The 22,474-nt window shown below is 42.6% G+C and overlaps 1 protein-coding gene across 2 annotated transcripts in view; it reads right to left on the reverse strand.

Moving 5' to 3' along the window:
• YWHAQ (tyrosine 3-monooxygenase/tryptophan 5-monooxygenase activation protein theta) overlaps positions 1 to 18,376 on the reverse strand; it is a 50,326-nt gene extending 31,950 nt beyond the window's left edge. The window contains exons 1-2 of one of the 2 annotated variants that reach the window (XM_033938410.1): positions 18,222 to 18,376; positions 16,998 to 17,431 (exon numbers count right to left, since the gene is read on the reverse strand). In XM_033938410.1, coding sequence (XP_033794301.1) covers positions 16,998 to 17,291 — 294 coding nt within the window. In that variant the 5' untranslated portion in view covers positions 17,292 to 17,431; positions 18,222 to 18,376. Of the gene's footprint in view, positions 1 to 16,997; positions 17,432 to 18,026; positions 18,158 to 18,221 lie in introns of those variants that run through there. The other variant, XM_033938411.1, reaches the window with a different exon arrangement.
• Between the last annotated feature and the right edge of the window lie 4,098 nt (positions 18,377 to 22,474).

The raw sequence follows: 22,474 nt of genomic DNA on the forward strand, positions 1-22,474 counted from the left end.
GAAGTTCCTGTTGGAAAAGGGGATAAAAGGGTATAAATAGAGGATTACTGCACAGGTCCTGGACCTGTTGGGCCGCCTCATGAGCGGACTGCTGGGCACGATGGAGCTCAGGTCTGACCCTGCGGAGGCATTGCTTATGTTCTTATGTCCCCCTCCATGGTCTGGTATCTCCTTTCCCTACCTACCATGGTCTTGGCATCTCTTTCCTCTCCCTTCTCTGGTCTTCCTTCTCTCTCTCCCCAAATGGGTGCAGCAGCAGCATTTCTCCCCCCCCCCCACAATTTGCTACAGGCTAAGGTTGGAGATAGGGAAGCGATGAGGGAAGCTTACAACTTGCTGCTCTTGCTTGCTTCGGACCTTCCTCCTCGGAAACAGAAAGTAGGCAGGACCCAGCAGTGAGGAAGGCACGAAGCAAGCAATAGCAGCAAGTCGTAAGCTTCCCTCCCTGCCTGTAGTGAATTAAACCCATGCTCCAGGGCTCTAACGGTAATACTGTGCATGCTGGCTTCCCTTCTCTTTCCTCCCCACCTCGGAACATAACTTCCAGTTTTGGAGAATAAGAGAAGCCAGGCCACACAGTATTACCGTTAGAGCCCTGGAGCATGGGTTCAAGTCGCTTGCAGGCGCTTTAAAAAAAAAATAAAAAATAAAAAGTCAGGCTGAGGCGGGAGTCAAACATTGAACTTCTGGCGGCTCTTCAGGCTGTGCTGAGTCAGCCGGGGGAATCCCCAAGCCAGTGAGAGGATTTTTTTTTTTTTTAAATGTTTGAGCAGCGGTGGCAGCAGCAGTCATCTCTAAAAGGCTCTAGGGAGAACACTGCAAATGTTTCATAAATTCTGAGAAAGCCTCTGGCTCCTGAGCCATAGTCACCCTTTGAGGACTTATCTTTGCATTTCTTAGGCGATTTTCAAACCTCCCCCAAGGTGACAGCCTTTACTCATTGTGACTTATGCTGGAAACATGCTGCAGCATGTCTCAGTTCTCCAACAGTAGCTGGAATCAGAGAAATCACTGCCTCATGCTGGGAATTTCTCAGACGCTGATCTACAGGCTGCCGGTCAGACCCTATGCCTGACTGCACCTCCACCCCTGTGAACCAACGGACACGCTTAGGGACAGGTAGAGGAGGTAAGACAACGTAGCTGGCACCCTGCAAGACACTGCAGAATCTTCTACAATGTCCAACAGCCTGCACTTGAACTTGTGCCTTGCAGGAGAAAGATGGGGACAGCCCTGAGCTCCTGTGAAGTAAATGTAGGCTGGCTAACAGGTACCACCAGGGATTGGCCTGTCAGCTGCAGACCAAAGACTGTTCGATCTCAATGCAGGTGGAGCTAAATAAATCACTCTGAGCACAAGAAACCCCCCCCCCCAAAAAAAAAAAAAAGGGGATGACCAAACACCCAAGTAATAAAATGGAGATAGCAGAACACACACGCTCCTATGGCACACGTGCAGAAGGGAAAAACTGTAGGTGGAGCCAAGCAGCAGAAGTACAGCAGAGGCAGAGAAAAAAATCCAGAGTGGATTCCTTCTGCAGATGGCATGTGGACCTTAGGGACACAACCATCTGTCTAGAATGTCTCGCCTACTGCAAATCAAACCCACAAAAATACACAAGTGTAGACTAAGTACAGTATTTTACTTCTAGCCCAGCTCTTGCTTTCCAGGTTTAGTTAAGGAACATTTTAAAATTGTTTCACACATTTGGCAATTTTTTTTTTTTTTAATTATATATTTATTGAATTTTTCAATATAATCAAGCATAAACTTGTACAGAAAGGAAATTCAGCAAGAAATTAATACAAATGAAAACATATAAAAGAATTTCAAATAAGCATAAATTTCAACTCAAGTCCTCAAAAAGATCCAAGAAGGGTAATAGGCGAATCAAAGTAATTACATTTAACAAAAGCTATAACTAGTTGAATGAGATTAAAGCACCCTTTCTTAAATTAAGCACTCTACTTTCTCCAGACAAGTAGTTGAGAGAAAGGTTGTCAGTTGAGATGGCTCAAAGAAGACAAATTTATGGGAACGATAATTAATTACACATTTACATGGATGTCGCAAGTAAAAGGTTGCCCCCAGGGATATAACACCAGGTTTCCTTAACAAAAATTCTCGTCTCCTTCTCTGCGTATCCTTCGCCAAATCTGGGAACATCTGAATTTTACAACCTAAAAATTCTTTTTTGTTTATTTTTAAAGAAAAGTCTCAGCAACCAGTTTTTGTCTAGTGCGAGAGCTACTGTCAAAAGTAATGTGGCTGGGGTCACTAATTCTTTATCACATATTTCCAAAATATTAGATATATTCATTAGATCATGTCCCGATTTCTGTTGTTGTTGTTGGTCCTGGGACTTATTTGGAAGATAATAAACCTGCGTAAATGGTGGTAATGACTCTTCAGAAAACGCCAATACTTCTGTCATATAGCATTTCAACATTTCCCTAGGGGCTATCATAGGAACCCTGGGGAAATTAATCAGTCTAAGATTATTACTACGAGAAAAATTTTCCATTGCCTCCATCTTCCTTCTTAGGTTAGTGTTGTCTTTAATTAATACCTCAGTAATTTGTTGGGAGACTTTTAATTCTTGTTGGACATTCTGTACTGAAGTGTTAGAGTCCTCAAGTCCAGTCTTTAAATTTTTAATCTCAGTTTCGTGGTCATTAAATTTCTTTTCTAATTGTTGTAATTGCGGATTTATAGATCTTGCCAAATTGGCTACAAGATCCCACAGAGAGTCCAATGTTACCTCTCGGGGCTTCTCAATTTGAAAAGCTTGTAAGTTTAATTTAGTTAGCTCACCCTCTGGCAGCGTATCTCATACAACAGTCTGTCGAGTTCTCTCATCCCCCACCGCTTCCTCCTCAGTCTCCACGTTCAGACTCTTCTGCACCGGCAGGGAGTCCTGCGACACAGTCCCCCTGTTGTTCTCCTTAGCCTCCGGGAGGAGGTGAACTCCGACCTCTGGAAGTACCTCCTCTCACGGGGAACTGGAGAACTGAGGGCGTGGGGGAGGTGCTCTCACTTCGGGGCTCAGCGATGTCTCCAACCCCATGGAGAACGGCATAGATGCGCCTCCACCATGCGTCTCCTGCAGGGGATTCCCCAAAGATGTTGGCGTGCCCTGCATTCTCCCCATCAGCTCCTCAATATTGCCGAAGACGGCCGTTCTGAAGCGCTGCGAGGCTCCAGCAGCGCTGCGTCCCCTCCTCTTCGGCATTGTTCAAAACAGGTAACGAAAGTTTAAAAGTAAATGGAAATTTAAAGGAGCTTCAGGGAGAGTGAAACTCAAACAACCTCTCATGCGGCCATCTTGGATCCTAATTCACATTTGGCAGATTTAGTAGAAATTAGTTTGTTGTTATTACCAAGATTAATCATAACATAAGAATAGCCTTACTGGGTGTCATACCAATGGTCCATCAAGACCAGTAGCCCGTTCTCACGGTGGCCAATCCAGGTCACTAGTATCTGACCAAAACCCAAGGAGTAGCAATATTCCATGCTACCGATACAGGGCAAGCAGTGGCTTCCCCCATGCCTCTCAATAACAGACTACGGACTTTTCCTTCGGGAACTTACCCAAACCTTTCTTAAAACCAGCTATGCTATCCGCTCTTATCACAGAATATAGATCAAGTATTATGGCAAAGAATTTCTAAATCCAAGCACAAGAATACAAGTTATGCTTTGTGTAGTTTTGGTAGTCATTTATGTAGTGCTTTCAATTTGTAAAGGAACCGAGAGGAGGTGGCAAGACTGAGAAGCATCTGCAAGAATGAGAGGTACATCAAAATGGTTCATGAGGTGTCAAAGATTTCCAGCAGTGGGGAAGAGGTTGTGCTGAGGGAAGACAGCTGGACTTGTTTACAGAACACTGCAAGATTGGTACTCCGACTCCCCCTGCCCTTGAATTGAAGAACCAATATGCTGTCCTGGAAGTGGAGAAGATGAGAGCATCCCAAGGAGGAAGGACCAAAGCTTGACATCCCAAATATTATTGGATCCATGAACATTAAGAAGCAAAAGGTAGTGGAAGTTAGCGATTCCCTTCTTGAGGAGTACAAAAGCATCCATCTGTAGACCAGACATGATGTCCCGAGAGATATTCTGTCTGCCTGGTGCCAAAATCCAAGATGTTATGGAGAGATTGCCAAGACTGATCAGATGCTGCTCATCCACGTTGACACTAACAATACTGCCAGGTACCCTTGCAAATGTATCAAAAGTGACTTTGTGGCTCTGGGAGAGAAGGTGAAGCAGTCAGGTGCGCAGGCAGTATTCTCATCCATCCTCCCTGCCGAGGGTAAAGACCAGGGCAGAGAAGCTTGCATCCTGTAAATGAATGCGTAGATGGTGTCGTCAAGAGCGTTTTGGCTACCTGGACCATGGGATGATTTTCCAAGGGTGGCTAAGCAGGGATGATGTGCATCTATCAAAGAAGGGAAGAAGTATCTTTGGGAGCAGGCTGACTAATCTACTGATGGGGCAGGGTGATAAAAGCCCCCGGGTGAGTATAAGCCCTTCAGGTAAGTAAATCACTGAATACTTCTGCACAGATGGGAAAAGGGAGCAATGTCTGGAAAACAGTATATACTAATAATCGAAGTATGGGAAACAAAATTCTGGATCTAGAAGTTGTGATGGAAGATAAGTTGGATATAGTGGCGATCATGCAGACGTAGTTTACGGAGAACCATGACTGGGATGTAGATATACCGGGCTATAATCTGTTCAGGAAAGACAGTGTAGTAAGAAAAAGAGGCGGAATAGCATATGTTAAAGATCATATTAAAGTCACACAATTGCAGGATCTGCAGGGCAAGGAAGAGGCACTGTTGATTAATTTGGAAAGAGGGAATGGTGAATATATTTACATTGGTGTGATATACAGGCCTCCTTCACAAATGGAAGAAGGGGACAGAGATTTAATAATAGACATTCAGAATATCTAAATAAGTGGAAGTTTTACTAACAGGCAATTTTAACATGCCGGATTGACTGGGGTACCAGTATTGCGGGGTCTTCTAAAAGTAGGGAGATACTAAAAGTACGGATTCTCTAAAAGGAGAGCTATTCTAGCAGTTAGTAATGGAACCCTTGCAGAATGGGGGTCATACTGGACTTGGTGCTTACAAATGGGGAAAGTGTTTCTGTTATTCGGATGACGGGGGGGGGGGGGGCGGATTACATCAAGGAATTGTTATTTGGATGGGAACGTCTGGAAGGAGTGGGAATGCAGTGGGCAAAACTGAAAGGGTTAATTGTAAGAGCAACAAATTTTTTGTGAGGTAAGTAAAAGTAACAGGAAAAGAAGGCCGCTTTAGTTCTCAAAAGTAGTAGCTGAGAAGGTAAGGAATAAGAGGTTAGCTTTCATAAACTACAAAAGATCACAGAAAGATTTACTATAGAGGCTAACTGCTACCAATACTGTCTAACCACTTTTGACCAAAACCAAAAAGTTGTCAGCCTCTAATTTACTATTGCCTTCTCCTGCACAATACAAAGTCACACCATTATCACTACTAAAAACACAGCCATCAAGCTTCAGATGCACATACGGTATACCGATCCACATGACTAAGCAGTTATATACCTCAAAACACTCCTTTTCAAATCTCATTTACACTGTCTGTACAAGCTGGCCTAATGGGAAAGGGATTGGGATTTGTAACCACAGAAAGGTGGTGTATCAAAGCAGTTTACATGTTATACATACACATTTATTTTGTACTTGAGGTAATGGCGGGTTAAGCAATTTGTCCAGATATTATTATTATTAATAATAAACCTTATTTATATCTCATCATACCCTTTCAGTTCAAGATAGTGTACAACAAGAGGTGCTGTAAGGACAGCAAGGTAACATCAGTTAAGATTTGGGAAGGGGTAGATGGACAGTTTTGAGATAGGGCAAAATTAGGTAGGGGGAACGTGTGAGATGAGTTAAGTGTAGAGCCGAATTGAAGGGTCAGGTAAATTTGTCGATAGGTGGGTTTTTAAAGATTTCCTGAATGATTGGTAAGTTAGTGAGTTCAGGATTAGGTCACTCAAGTAAATTCTACTACTAAGCAATAGGCAAGAACTACCATATTTTTCATTCTATAAGATGCACCCCCCTGTAGAGAAAGAAAAACCAAGGGAAAAAAATTTGGTTCAGAATTGTTTTCTCTTGGTTCTTCCTCCTCTACACGTAGATGCAGGGAAGCCCAAAGCTCGCCTAGTACCTTTAACTGGTGTTCCAGCACAGTCTCCTGCTGGATGGCTGCCTTTCTCTTTGCAGAGCAGCACACAACACAGGAGTGCAACCTTTGAACTTCCTGCCTAGTCCCGTGCTGCTCCATGATTGGCTGAGGTCAGTTCCAGAACTGACCTCAGCCAATCACAGAGTGGTGCAGGACCAAGCAGGAAGCGCAAAGGACTTTGAGCTGAAACCACTATTGTTTCTCTAATGACCACTCCTGCCATCCAGTATTTCTATTCCTCCTCCCACACCATCCCCTGGGTTCAACTTCTTTTTCCCTACCTCCCTCATCTCTGTTTTAAGACCCATTATTTCTTTCCCCTCCCCCATCCATGTACTTATAATAGCTACACTAGTGGGCCCCCCTGAATGCCGGCATGTTTCCCCCTTCTCTCCACTGTCGTCCAGCTTCCCAGTCTCACTTTCAGAGCTAATTACAACCTGCAGGAGATCGCTGGTGATGTAGCAATTCTAGCAGTTTGCCATTGGCTTCTGCTGCACGTTCTCATCTGTGGTCCTGTCCCTCCTGTACAGGTCATTGGCGAAGCCCCACTTGCGAGTATTGTGTTCAGTTTCGGAGACCATATCTGGCAAAGGACTTAAGACGACTAAGTGGTCCAGAGGAGGGCGATGAAAATGATAAGAGGTTTGCACCAAAAGACGTACAACCATGTGAAAAAATTAGACACCCCATGAAATATTCAGTTTTTTCTAAGAATTGTTCACATATCGATGTCAAATCTTTTTTTATCTCTGGAAAATAAAGTGATTTAATTGCAGGTAAACAAAAAGTTTTGATTTACTCATGAAACAAAAAGATATCCACAAAAATGTGTATTCTAACTGAGGAATAAATTAGGATACCCTACACCCTAATAGCTAGTGTTACCCCCCTTTGGCTGAAATAACTGCAGCGAGATGCTTCGTGTAGCCCTCTACCAGTCCCTGACATCTGTCTGAGGAAAGTTTGGCCCACACTCTTTCAACGCAGAATTATTTTGGCTGCAAGATGTTTGAAGGGTTTCTTGCAAGTATAGCCCGTTTCAAATCACTTCACAGCATATCAATGGGATTGACTTGGCGACTCCAGGACTCTCCATTTCTTACTTTTCAGCCAGTCCTTGGTGGATTTACTGGTATGTTTTGGATCATTCGTGTTGCAGGGTCCAGTTCTGCTTCAGCTTTAATTTTCTTACAGATGGTCTCACATGTTCATGAAGCACCCTCTGATACATGGTAGAATTCATGGTGGATTCTATGATGTTGAGCTGACCAGGTCCTGCTACAGCAAAGCATCCCCAAACCATGCCACTTCTACCTCCATGCTTCGGTTGGTATATGAGGTTCTTTTGCTGAAATACTGTATCTGGTGTCCTCTTTTCTGATGTCCAAATAATTCAACTTTAGACTAATCTGTCCATAGAACACTATTCCAGAAGTCCTGGTCTTTGTCTACATTCTCTCTGCCAAACTTCAGTCTGGCCTTGATGTTTCTCAGAGAGAAAAGGTTTCCTCCTTGCACGCAAGTTAAATTTGTGCTGTCTCTTTCCGATTGTAGAGGAATGCACTTTCACATCAACAGTAGCAAGAGCCTGCTGTAGGTCCCGTGATGACATTTTAGGGTTTTTGGAAACTTCTTTTAGCACCTTGCGGTCTGTTATGTGGGTCAACTTGCTTGGATGGCCAGACCTAGGCATGTTGGCAGTTGTTTGGAAAGTCCTCTTCCGCTTGTACACTATTTTCTGGACCGTGGAATGACTAATGTCAAATTCTTTCGAGATCCTTTTAAATCCCTTACCAGACTTATAAGCTGCTACAATCTTCTTTCTGAAGGCCTCAGACAGCTCTTTTGATCTCACCATGGTCATGAGCACACCAAACTAATGTCTGTGGTTTAAGTAGGGCAAACCTCCTTCAAATGCTGAGTAATGATGTTCTAATCATATGCACCTGATGTAATACATCTGTGTGATTTGAGCAACTTTAAGTGGGAGGATATGTAGGCAGTGTCCTAATTTATTCCTCAGTTAGAATACACATTTTTGTGGATATCTTGTTTCATGAGTAAATCAAGGAAAATATTTGTTGTTTACCTGCAATTACATCATTTTCTTGTCCAGAGATAAATTTTAAAAAAGATTTGATATCGATATGTGAACATTTCTCACAAAAACTGAAATATTTCATGGAGTGTCCTAATTTTTTCACTTAACTGTATAAGGAGAGACTGGAAGCCCTGAACATGTAGACCCTAGAGGAAAGGAGGGACGGGGAGATATGATCAGACGTTCAAAATACTTGAAAGGTATTAATGTAGAACAAAACCTTTTCCAGAGGAAGGAAAATGGTAAAACCAGAGGGCATAATTTGAGGTTGAGGGGTGGTAGACTCAAGAGTAATAAGGAAATTCTTTTTTACAGAGAGGGTGGTTGATGCCTAGGAACATAGATCCACTTGAAGGCAAACCAAGAATTTAGGCAACTAGAAACAAAAAAAAAAAAAAAATAAATTTCCTTCTGCTAAAACATGTAAGATTTGTTTTAGCGTATGACAACTTTTTGCATTACTGTTTTCCACAACCAAGCTGTGGCAGTAGGGTTGTCCAGAAAATCCTATGAGGGAGTGCTGAACAAGTTCTCAGCCCAACCAACATCTTCCTAAATTCCGAGGATTATTTTGCTCCTGTAGCTGAAGAATTATTAACCCCTCCCCCCTTTTTACAAAACCATAGTGCATTTTTTTTTTAAGCACCGGCCACAGCATTAACAGCTCCAACGCTCATGAAATTCCTATGAGCGTCTGAGCCGTTACTGCTTTGGCAGGCACTAAAAACCACACTATGGTTTTGTAAGTTAAAAAAAGGGGGGGGGGGGGAACGGGCAAGTGTCAATTTGAAGACGAAAAATTCTATGTTTTGACATTGTTTGAGATCATGATTGAACCATATCCACGCCATTCTTTTCTTGGTTGGTTTGAGAACTTTTCAGCACCTCTTCATAAAGTGTGTGAAGTTTTCCTACGAGATTGATTTGATCAGAAAATAAAAATTTTTAAAAAATTTAAAGCCCATCCTGGGGTTACTCAAAGCCACCAATTATATAAAGCTCCATTTTTCTTAAAATGTGCTATTTTTGCTTAATGCAGCAAATTTCTTGGTGTTAGCATGTCAGCAACTTCACAAATTGACTAAATTTGTAGTCATGCATGTCACAGAAAGATTTCAGATCAAGAATGGGCGAGTCTTGTGCTCTGTATGCTCTCATCCACAATGCTACATACTTTCAATGCCAGAAGTTTCACATCTTGCTTGTCTAGTTTGTCCCCCAGTTTCTTGAAATTTAAGAACATTTTCTGGCCCTGCAGCTTTACCAAACAGACCTTCCATAATGCCCTAATAACCACTCTAAAGACATGTCACAGGCCAAATAGAAGAGTTTCTTACCAATTTTGACTTTCAATAGTTTTGTAGCACCTTTTACTACCACAGTTACTAATAGTACACTTCTCCCTCCGTATTCACGGTTTCCACAAACGATGTTTTGATTATTTGTGGTTTTTTAAACCTCTGGCTCCTCCTCCTCCTCCATGGTAGCAAATAAAAATTTTGCCGCATTTTTCCAAGCACCGATTCACAGGGTGCACAGAGGAAAAATCAGATTACCAGCCTCTTTTCAAGAATCAGTCAAAAGAGACCGTGTCACACGCATATGCGCTCTCCTCAATCAGCATGCCCCCCCCTAGTATCTTCCCTCCACGCTCTTACTGCGACCCAGGTCTGGCATCACTCGCTCATTCTCAAACCCTACTGGTTCTACCTTCAAACTTGTCTCTAAGGTTGCCGGCAGCGGCGGTAGTTTACATGGGGTTGCCTGTGGCGGCCCTGAAGCTTTCCCTCTTCTGCGTCCCACCCCGCGGGAAACAGAAGTTGAGTCAAGATAGGAGGCAGAACGCGGCATAGGAAAGTGGTTGCGTCAGAGGGGGAGCAGGGATGAAGTAAGGTTGGAATAAGGTTGAGCTACCGGAACGCGAGATTGTTATTTGCGATTTCACCAAATGCAGGAGGGTTTTTAAAAGAAAACCACGAACATATGAGAAAGTTATTTGCGGTTTTCCAATATTCGCAGTCATGTTGATCCCTTAACCCCTGCGAATACGGAGGGAGAAGTGTAGTATTGAAAACCAAAGTCACTACATTGTCAACCAGCTTCCACAGTTTAATTAACTCATTAAGATGCATCTGCTTATGACGTGCCCGTAGCATCAGATAGATTTGGCACACCCATAAGTTTATTGTCTGTGTATTATGAAGCAGCAGATACAAGCACAGCAAGTTGTTCGTGAGACTCAGATGATCACTTTTAATCACTTTACTGTCCCAGTAAAAAGCAGCATAGCATGGAGGATTCTCTCTTACAGTGGCAACACATTCAGCAATTTTGTGTCTGTTAGCCATTCTGCTGTGGCATGTTGAGAGATGTCAGTCGCTGAGGTCACCATTGTCAGACTTAATACTGCTGAGACAGAGTGGTCTGATTGCAACTGTTAGACTGTGTCAACTTTGGCAGTTATTTCATTACCATATTTTTCGCTCCATAAGACGCACCCTAGATTTAGAGGGGAAAACAAGAAAAGAAAAAAAAAAAAAACCCCACATTCTGAACCAAATTCTCCCTGCTAGGCACTGCACCCAACCCAACACTCCTTGCCAGGCTATGCACCCTGTCTCCTCTCTGGTGTCTAGTGGTAGGTCAGGACAGGGCACAGATGTCAAGGCAGATGACTTTAAAATATGCAATGTCACCTGTTTGTTTATTAAAAACTTTATATACAGCATAACGGCCTAAAAGGATCCAAGTGGTTTACAACTACAGAAAAATAGACAAATATAGTGCAAAATATAAAGAGCAGATATAAAGTCTCAAAACTGACATTTAGATCACTAAACTGAAAATAAAATCATTTTCTACTTTTGTTGTCTGGTGATTTTTCTTGCCTTCCTTCCTCAGGCCTAACAATTGTCTCTTCCTCCCTCCCTCCTATGTTCCCCTCAATGCCTTCCAACCGTTGTCCTCTTCCTTTCTTCCCCCCCCTGCTGTTGTCTGGTGATTTCTTTCTTTCCTTCCTCAAGCCCAATAATTGTCCCTTCTTCCCTCCCTCCTATGTTCTCCTCACTGCCTTCCAGCCTTTGTCCTCCCCCCTCCCTTCCTCAAGCCCAACAATTGTCCCTTCCTCCCTCCTACGTTCCCCCTCACTGCCTTTTAGTCTTTGTCCTCCTCACTCCCTCCTATGTTCCCCTCACTGCCATCCAGCCTTTGTCCTCTTTTCCTCTCCCCCCCCCCAAGCCTGCCCGCCCACGGATTTAAATTACCTTCTGCTGCTGTGGAGACATCAATGAATGGCTAGTGCTCCAGGCTGGATGAAGCAGCAGAGGCTGGGGGGGAGGGGAGGAATGCCTGGCTGAGCAATGGGTTGAACTCATCAGCGCGGCACCACAAGTTATGGCCTCCCTTGGCCCGAGAGCGAGGGATGAGCGGGGAGCTGGCACGGAAAGAATTCCTGGGAAGGGTCAGGCAGGTGCAGCGATTGCACGCTGCCAGCCCAGAAACCTTACCTCCGACATCAGAACTGGCGTCAGGGATAAGGCTTCTAGGCCGGCAGCATGCAATCGCTGCACCCACTTATCCTTTCCCTTCCTCTACTTGCAGTGGCAGGTTGAGAAACCCTGATCTAACTAAGGTAATGGGGGGGTGGGGAAGGGGGTTGGTTTGGGAATTTGCACCATAGGATGCACCCTTTTTTCAACCCACTTTTTTTTGGGGGGAGGGGAAAAAAGTGCGTCTTATGGAGCAAACAGTATTTTTCATGGAAGATGAATTGTTATGAAGTCAATCGCATTGGTCTTTTTACTAGGTATTAATGTCATTTTCTTCAATATCCATCTCACCATTGCCGCATATTTTGACGTTAAGCAACCTTGCCTTTTTAATTTTCCTCAGTCTTGCTTTTCATTTTTGAGGTCTAAACATTTTCATCAATGCTTTTGTTGCAAATATCTTGCCTTTATTTTTTGAAAGGTTACTCCATTCACACCAGAGAGCTATACCATCCAGCATACAGTTCAGCCTAGTCTGTCTTGTATTTTGGTCAATGGCCTACATCAAGACAGGGTCAGCAACACTGCAGGCTATTTCATTTGAAATGCTCTTTGATATTTTCCTGATCACGACAGATGAAAACACAAACAAACAAACAAACCCAAAACTTCACAACTTGTCTTCAGGTAGGCAACGTAGACCATGTAATCAAAGACTGAGTGTCCAATGAGCCAAAACCTCACTCGCTGCTCTGGTAACTGGCCTTGAGAATCTTTCAGGTGATGGATGAGCTTGGTAAACCAGGATCATCATTTTTAGCTTTGTAGATTTTTCCACTTCTAGTTGACATGCTCACTTACTAATGAAATGTGCTACTGTATTTAGAACAAAAATACCACAATACCACAGCAAAATTACAAAACACTGCTTTGAATAAAAGTGAATTCACACTTATCTGATATTGGGTTTATGAAGGTATTGGTACTAGATACAGCAAGTCATTCTTGCCCATGCAAGCTCAAAACATGCCTAGAACTAGAACCGATGTTTGAGTAAAGATGGGGGTGTTCACAAGCATTTCTCAGGCAGATCAGCTGCTGATATCATACTGGCCAAGACAAGCCCAATCAGCCATGCAACAGTCAAACGTATAGTTCTGTGAATTTCTGTATGACACTAACCCAGAAATTCTCACACATGCTAAAGTCAGATTTACTTATATTTACAAGTTTAATCTATGTCCATAGCATATGATAGCATTATCACCTGTTTAGTGCAAAATTCATCAGACGATTTTAAGGGAAAACATGGATTTTGGTGGTGTTTATATTCATTGGCTTTGAGCAACCCCAGGATAGTCCTAAAAAAAAAAAAAAATTGTACAAAAATTTTGTGATCAAGCACATACAGATTCATGGGAAAAACTTCCAATTAGTAAAGTTTCTCCAACTTTAGGGTTTTCTGGACAATCCTACTATGACAATCTAGTTTTCATGTACAAACATGCTGGTGCAAGATCAGTTTATTCTTTGCACCCTTAGTGGCAGCACGCCTTACATCTATTCACTCTGATGAATGAGCATAAGAAGAACCTACATTTCTGCATCACTTCTTCAACCACTTAAAAACCAACTGAATCTGGATATTACAATCTTTTCGGATTCTTTAACCTAAGAAAAAGATTTTAACCAAGAATATTAATATTACGTTTTAGGATAACCACCTCTAGTGCTTTGGTATGACTAAATCACAAGTTATCTACTCCACCCAAGAACATCCACCCTCTAGTTAAATGAGCTGCTTGGCAGCTGCAAAGCAGCCTTTTCCAATATTTGCCAGAACAAGTTCTTCATTTCTACACAGTTTAATGCTATTACACAAGCACATGCCACTTCAACAAAACCATGAACTAAGGTTTAGCCAAACCTCCACAAGACATAAGAGCAATATATATTGTTTGAAGTCAGAGAATTACCCAATTAGCAACAATTCTCAACTCAATGGCCAGGTAATTTATCTAGAATAGTATACCACTGCAAAGAGGTGTTTTGTCTGGTTAACCAGGTACCTAGATAGGTGCTGGCAGCTGCTTTGCACTTGAATATTTACCACAAGTACTCAAAATATAAAAGACCTTGGGCAGCCAACGTTTAAAAAAAATGCTGACAATGGACAAAATAGAGCCAGTAGTACTTTGCTATATTTTCTGCTGTATGCCAAACATTTTTAGTTTCTCTCTTAAAGGCACCAATATAAGTCTTGAGGTAGTATTATCAATCAAAACCTCATATACCTATACCAATTTCATAAAGTGCAGGGGTGTCAAACTCAATCACATAAGGGGCCGAAATCTACAACATAGGCTAAGTCGCGGGCCAAATTTTTTATTACGATACTTAGGGGTCCTTTTATTAAGGTACGCTAAATGCTCACCTTAATTTAAAAAAACCCTTAGTCTTAGTAGAAGCATAGGGTTACAACCTCTCCAACCCCACGCCAGTTGTGATGTAACAAAATAAATAGAAAAGACTTTTCCTCTCTCTTTCAGGTCCTAGTTCACACATATTGTATTCAATTACCCTCACATTCTCCCACACCCAAGCACTCCTATTCACCCGCAATTGGCAATCAGAAACTTCTCGCTTGTCCAGCATGTTTCTCCCTCTACTTCCCGTCCGCAGTCCTGCGCTTATCCTCCAGGAAGCTCTCAAATAATCTTGACATGGGGACATCAACGAGGTCAAAACCGCCTCCAAGTCTCAAAGCGCAGCAAGAAACAAAGCAGAAGACACACTCAAAAACACATTTGCAACCTGGTAGCGGTACCTCTCTCAAGCCCAGCCCCCTCCAGCTACGCTATGGGATCTCTCCCTCATGCTTCAACTCACCACCCTAGTCCCACCTTCAAACTTATCTTGCAAGGTGCTTGTGACCGGCCTCGCAGTTTTCCCTCAGCCATGCCCCGCCAGAAACAGGAAGAGGCATCAGAGGGGGCGTGTCGCAGCTGAGGTAAAGATGTTGTGTTAGAGGCGACGGGATACCCGAGAAGAAAAACTGCAGGGCTCGTTACAGGCTTGTACCCGTCTGCTGGCGGGCCAACTTAAATTAAATTTTGTATTTGTCTGGTGGGCCAAATTTTATAACACCACGGGCCAGATTTGGCTCGTGGGCCAGAGTTTGACATGTCTGATATAGTGTAATAATTCCCCAGATATATCAATTCTTCCTATATACCTGGGGAATTACACACAGGTGTATGAGGTTTTGAAACATTTTTAGTTTAACATCTAGAAGCAGATTAAGTTTTCACTGAATGTCCCCTATTACTGTTTTGAAAGTACAGTACATAATGGATTATTTCTGATACTGTATCATTATTAGTTCTATTACTTTTGCCATCTCCAAGTTTACCTCTAGTGATTGATCATATACTATATTTAATCATTTTAATGCTATTATATAAACAAAATTTGTAGTTACATCAATCTGTATATCACCTTGTATGAAATCTCTTCATAAAAGATCAGTCTTAATATCTACATTACAATAAAAATTACTGTACCTACTATTACTGTAGCAGAACAAGTTCTGCAGAGTCAATATATATTGTAAGGGCAATGATTCTATAGAAATTTTTTTAAGTGTTTACCAAGCAGAACAAAAGAACTTAATTACAGCTACCTAGTTTACATGCTCTATTCTGGATGGGCCGTGGCCCTTATCTGCTGTCTATTTCTATGTTTCTATGTTTCTATTACTGTTGAAAAAGTTTGCCACACTTCCTTGAAGCCCTATTTGACAAATCTCAAAAAAAGATTACAGAAACAAAGGCCTTTTACTGAACGTTTATCCTCAATTGCTTAGTTAAGAGAATTAACTAGCAGTTTCATCCAAGATGCACCCATCACTGTAGCCTCTTCCCCTGTATTAAGCATCTAAAATTCAACCTGCTTCTCATTTATTGATCTCACAGAACAGGATGGTGCTCCCCCTGCTCTGCAGACACAAGATGCATCCACTATCTTGCAGCAAGTCAGAGCTGGAGTAGGCTGAAAAGCTGGTAGTGTTAACACAAGAGGCGTTTTGCTGCTTCACCAGATTTTTTTTGTTTAAACAAAATTATTTGCCCTCTCCACTCACATAAGAAAAAAAAAAGGAGTTGCCATTCTGGAACAAACTAAAAGGTCCATCAAGCCCAGTATCCTGTTTCTAATAGTGGGCAACCCAAGTCACAAATATCTGTCAAGACACCAAACAGTAAAACAGATTTTATGCTGCTTATCCTAGGAATAAGTAATATAGTAAAACAAACTGGCTTCAATAGAAGAAAAGGAGTGATTGAGAAGTGACCCAATTAGGCTTGAAAAACTGCTCAGAAATATGAAACTCTGAAGGGAAGGCTGTTAAACCTCCCTTGGAGAAGAGTTCACCTTCCAGTCACTGCAAACTTAACAAGTTTATGGTTTCCATTTTGTTTGTTACACTTCACCCTGTACCTTGCATCTTTGAAAATATCCTAGGAATAAAGCAGTGGATTTCCCCCAAGTCCACCTTAATAATGGCTTATGAACATTTCATTTAGGAGGAAATTATCCAAACCTTTTTTAAAAACTCTGCCAAATTAACTGCTCTCACCACATTCTTCAGAGTTTAAATTACACAAGTGAAAAAATATTCTCTCTGGTTTTAAATCTACTCAGCTTTATCACATGCAACCTAATCTTAATATTTTTTGAAATATTGGACAAACAAGTCACACTTACATATTCTAAGCCACTCAGTGTCTTATAGACCTCTATCATAATACCCATACAGGTTAACCTCCCCCAATAAAAAAAAGAAAGAAATGATCCTCCCCCCAATAAAAAATAAAGAAATGATCCAAAGAAACAAGCTTCAGTCTCCAGCTTCAACGCTTGATCAGCCTTGCCAACATGTTAAAACTACCACTCCCTGACCAAAGGTCTTTAGAAAAGTAGACACGTGATTTGGTGTGTGATAGGGAGAACATTAGTTAACCATAGGAGCCAGCTCTATGGGTGCTTGAGTACACCAACACTGAATAAACTGGCACATTTTGGTTTTTACCTAGTCATCCATTATATACCACCTCTTACTAACCCACTGCTTTGAAAGGAGGCACTCACCAGGACAATTTTACAGATAGACCGAAGCTCGCCTTCCACTTTCTCGCGATACTCCTGCACCATCTTCTGCTTCTTGTCAGGCCCTTCGGTCTTCTGCTCTATGCTGGAGATGACCCTCCAGGCGGAGCGCCGCGCTCCCACCACGTTTTTATAGGCGACGGAAAGCAGGTTGCGCTCCTCGTTGGAGAGCTCCTCGCCGTACTCCGTCACCGACTTCATGCAGGAGGCCATGTCGTCGTAGCGCTCGGCCTGCTCGGCCAGCTTGGCTTTCTGGATCAGCTCGGTTTTATCCATGGCCCAGGAACGGGGTTGGGAGGGGAAGAGGAGCGGGAGAACAGGAAGGAGCGGCCGCCACACACACACAAAAAGAGGATGGAAAGAGGGTTAGGAAGCTCCCAAGTGTTTCAGGAAGCGACTCGTCGGGTGCTCACAACCTGGAAAATAAAAAAAGGAGCAAAGAACATAAGCGTCAAGTATCAATCGCAATAAAATCATTAACAGATCACAGATCATTTCGTGCCTCCTCACTAACATGCACCAGACTTCCTCCCCGCCTTTTTTTTTTTTTTAACCCAGCCGGCTCCCTCCCCTCACGCTTGGCTTTACACAGACCGCTCCCTAAACCGGCGGGAAATGAAAGGGTTCGGCGGGAGGACGGGAGATGCCGCCACCCAGACAACCTACACGGGGTGAGGTGAGAGGAAGGAACAGCGCCAAGTCTCAATCAACCGAGGCTAGGTTAGTCAGATCATCGAAATCAAAGCCTGCCAGGGGTATAAGCTTCCATTCCCCCCCACCACCACCATTTTCTACCCAGCAGTACGACTTTTACGCGTTGCTCACACCTCTGCCTCTCTCGCGCACTTACACACGTTTCATTGGCGGAAATCCTGCAGCCCTTCGATTACCGCGATCTCGGTCCACAGACGAACCAACCCTCCCCTCCCCCCCCCCAGTCCCTTCACCGCTACCCGAGATTAGAAAAATAGTGAAGGAAGAGCCATCGTGAGAGAACCATTCACATGATACCCGCGAATGCAGACGTCGGCGGCGGAGGCTGCAGCTCCCCGACACCCTCCGCGAGCAGCAACGGGGAAGCGCTCGATCATCGCTAGACGAAACAGACAAGGCAGCGTTAGCGCATCGCTTTCCTAATAGAGAAACCCGAAACACCCAACACGCTCGTTTGCCAGCTTTAAAGTAACCATCCAGTCACAAACTCACCTTCACAGTCTCCGCTCGGTTCCACCAATTCGATCCGCTTTTGGCTTGGCGGAAAAAAAAAGAACCCTCCCGTTTCAGCCTAGCTCTGAAGTCAGGCGTGGCACTGTGCTGCCCTGATTGAGAGCCCACCCGACCAATTCAACTGCTAAACAGCCTTTAGGACTACGCCTTCTGCCTCCAAATGACCAATGAAATGAGAGCGCTTGGAGAAGTGTAGGCTCCCCCCCCCCCCCCTCCGCTCCATTGGTTAGGTTGCATTTCAGGCTGCGGCTTGGGCCACGGGGTTTCCTCCAATTAGATACAGGGTAAAATACGTCACTGCTGCTATGGCAATGTGCTTACAACCCCCCCTCCCTCCGGAAAGAACGCGAGTAGTGGCGAGTCTGGGCGTGGCGGTAGACAAATGCGGAGGTGCAGGTCTGGGTGGTGCTGCTATCGCTTCTGTAGTCATTATGATGTAATCATTAAAAGATAATTTTCAGAGGTGAAATAGGAAAATGGCTCTGATTTTGTACAGTCTCTACTTTGATTCTTAGCAGTTTGTGGTGCTAAGGGTACTAGGTAATAAAATGTACGATTCGTCGTTAACGTGATGGAGTAGGCGTAGCTTGAAGCTCGCCTTTTTTTTTCTGGCAGCCTTCAGAAAACAGATAATCGATTTCTCCTAAACCTGGTGCTTGAAATTGTTAGATTTCCCTAGGTTGAGAAGTAAACCGTTTGTAACTAACAATGTTGAAAATAAATTGTCTCTTTTACCAACTTCAGAAATACAGTGTTTCCGAGGAATAGTCGAAGATATTTCACTCTTCCTTTCAGTTCTTTGTGAGAGATTTCGGATGTAAGCATATTTACTCATGGCAGAATACTGTGCACAATATTTTAAAATTCTGCAAAGTTTATTTGTAGTATTTTGCATAGCCTGAGGCCTGAAATTCCTGCCTTTTCCTTTCCAGACTCCTCAGTTCCCTTTCACTCCAACTGCAGTTCAGCCTCCCTCTAAATCCCACTCCTCTCTCACTTGCACCCTGAATTCTCTTCTTGGCTTCCACTGTTTGACATCTCTCTTTCCTCTCCACTGGCTAAGAATTTCTTCCTCTTTTCCCAGCCCCTTTCTGGTCTTGGTCACTCTCTTCCTCTCTCTACCATCCCCCACCTCTCTCGCTTGCACCCTGAATCCCTTCCCTGCTGCTCATAGTGTGGCATCTCTCCCTCTTTCTAGGATCAAGCATCTCTTTCTTCTCATCTCCCCCAGCATCCATGTCTCTTCCCCTCTCCTCCTCCCTTTGCAGGTCTAGCATCCATGTCATCTCCTATCCCCCCCCCCACTTGCAGTGCAGCATCCATGTTCCTCCCCTCTCCTCCCCCTGCAGGTCTAGTATCTGTGTCCCTTCCTCTTCCCGCCCCACTTTTAATGCAGCATCCATGTCCCCGCTCATCTCCCTGCAGGTCTAGCATCCATGGCCCTTCCTCTCCCCACCCCATTTGCAGTGCAGCATCCATGGCCCCTCTCCTATTTTCCTCCTGCAGTCTAGCATCCATGTCCCCTCTTCTCCCCACCTTCACTTGCAGTATATCTATGTCCCCTCCCCTCTCCTCCTCCCTGCAGGTCTAGCATCCATGCCCCCTCTTCCCCCACTTGCAGTCCAGGATCCATGTCCCCTCCCCCCTCTCTCCCCTCCTACTTGCAAGTCCAGGATCCATGTCCCCTCTCCCTCTCTCCCCTCCTACTTGCAGTCCAGGATCTATGTCCCTTCCTCCCTGTTTTAATTCAACCAAATCTTCTTTTAAAATTGGCTTAATTAATGTTCGTTCTTTTAAAACTAAATATCATTTAATTAAAGATCTCATTACACACTTCGCTTATGACGTTTTATGTATAGTTGAAACTTGGCTTATGGAAGGAGAAGAAGCGTATCTTTCTTATGCTTGTCCTCCAGGATTTTCCTTTCTTTTTAATCATCGTCCGAATAAACGTGGTGGAGGTTTAGCTGTTATCTTACTTGACTCAATAAAACTTAATAATGAACATGTCTCAGCTAATTCTTCCATTGAGTCCTTACAATTCTTCCTAAGAGCTAAACCAAAATTGGATGTTCTGCTAATCTATCTTCCACCGCCTATTAATTGTGAAAACCTTTCTTTATTGCAATCTCTGCTATTTGATTTCGGATCTTCTTCTACTAATTCTTTGATACTGGGAGATTTCAATATACATTTTGATGATTTGAACAATACTTATACCAAAGATATTTCTACCCTTCTTAATCAAATGGATTTTTGTACACTCATATCTCAAGCCACACATCAAGCAGGTCATACTATCGATATGGCCATAACATCATCTGCTTCAATAGATAATTACGCAATAGGACCTTCTCTACCAGTACCTTGGTCAGATCACCACTTAATTCCAATAATCTATCTATCTTCTACTATTAAAACTGTGGCAATCAGTAAAACAATTAAATTTAGAGACTTTAATAAGCTATCAGCTAATCAAATTGCTGCAAATCTTCAATTTAATTTTTTGAATTCTAAATTTAACTCTTTAAATGACCTTCTATCTTTATGGAATGACTCCATTAAACTTCTACTAGACAAAGTAGCTCCAATACAAATTAAATGTATCTTGGCCCCAAATTGTTCTAATCCTTGGTTTTCAGCAGAACTTGCGTTAATTAAAAAACAACTGAGGTTTCTTGAGCGTCGTTGGAGGAAAGACAAAAATCAATCTAATTTAGGAAAATTTAAAGCACACTCTAATATTTACAAGGAAAAAATAAATCAAGCCAAAAAGAAATATTATTCTGACCAAATTTTAAAAGCCAGAAACGTTTCTTCTCTATACAAAATTCTAAAATCAGTGACTCCCTCTTCCAAAAAACTAGATTAATCTTCCAGCCATCTACCAACAGCACAAGAGCTTGCAACTTATTTTATGGATAAAGTTAAAAACATTAGGGAAAAGTTTAGTAAAAATGGAGTGATAATGATTGAACAAGATGCCATAGAATCTTCGTCTTTACTATCTGCAAAATGCGTGCAATTTCATCTTCCTTCCATTGAAGAACTTGAATCTCTGATCAAAACAATTAACACAAAGGGTATGCAAACTGAGTCAATCTCCCCTTTTATTCTTAAACGGTACTTTGATATTTTTGGACCCTCAATTCTTTTTCTGATCAATGAAAGCTTACAGCACAGCATTATGCCTAGGGATTGGAAAACCTCCATTATTTACCCTATTGTCAAAGACCACAAAATAAGTATCGAAGAGAAATCAAACTATAGGCCAATTTCAAATATCCCATTTTTGGCAAAAATAACAGAGAAAATAGTATTCAACCAAATATCAAACTTTATAGAACAAACAAACATTCTACACCCAAATCAAACGGGTTTCCGGCAACACCACTCTACTGAACATTCTTTGATAGGCATGACATCATCTATACTCTATCATTTGGATCATCATTCTTCTGTTCTTTTGATTTCGATTGACCTCTCAGCAGCTTTTGATACGATTGCTCACAATCTCTTATTGAATAGACTACAATCCATAGGCATTACTGAGCAAGTCCTACTTTGGTTTAGATCATATTTGGACAACCGCTCTTCTATAATTTCCTTTAATGATTCTATTTCTACTAGTTTCTCAGCCACATATGGTATTCCACAAGGTTCTATCCTCTCCCCACTTCTGTTTAATATATTTCTTGCTCCTCTTATGACTCTTTGCCAATCCATTGGCTTCTCTGTATTTGCCTATGCAGATGATATACAACTTTTACACACTCTTGACCCTAATAGTTCGTCTGAAATTTCAGCTATCAATGAGAAATTAAACCAGATTCACTTATGGCTTGATAACAATAGATTATCCTTAAATATTAATAAAACTAATACCTTGCTCTTCCCTTGGAAAGACAATCATAAACTCGTTGTTCCTATTTCCATCCAAGGGGTTACTCTTAAACAGATAAATAAGATTTGAATTTTAGGTGTGATTTTAGATGAAAACCTAACCTACCATGACCACGTTAGTTATGTGGTTAAAGCTACTTTCTACAGACTATGCCAAATACGGGCCATTTCAAAATTTCTATGTCCTAAATCAGGGGTGCCCAACACGTCGATCGCGATCAACCAGTAGCTCAGGAAGGCAACGCGAGTCGATCGCGGAGCCCATCCCGGGCTCCGTGATAGACTCGTGTTGCCGTCCTGATCTACCGGGCCGATCAGCCTTCCTCTCC

This window comes from Geotrypetes seraphini, chromosome 3 (assembly GCF_902459505.1).
Source record: "Geotrypetes seraphini chromosome 3, aGeoSer1.1, whole genome shotgun sequence".
Lineage (NCBI taxonomy): Eukaryota > Metazoa > Chordata > Amphibia > Gymnophiona > Dermophiidae > Geotrypetes > Geotrypetes seraphini.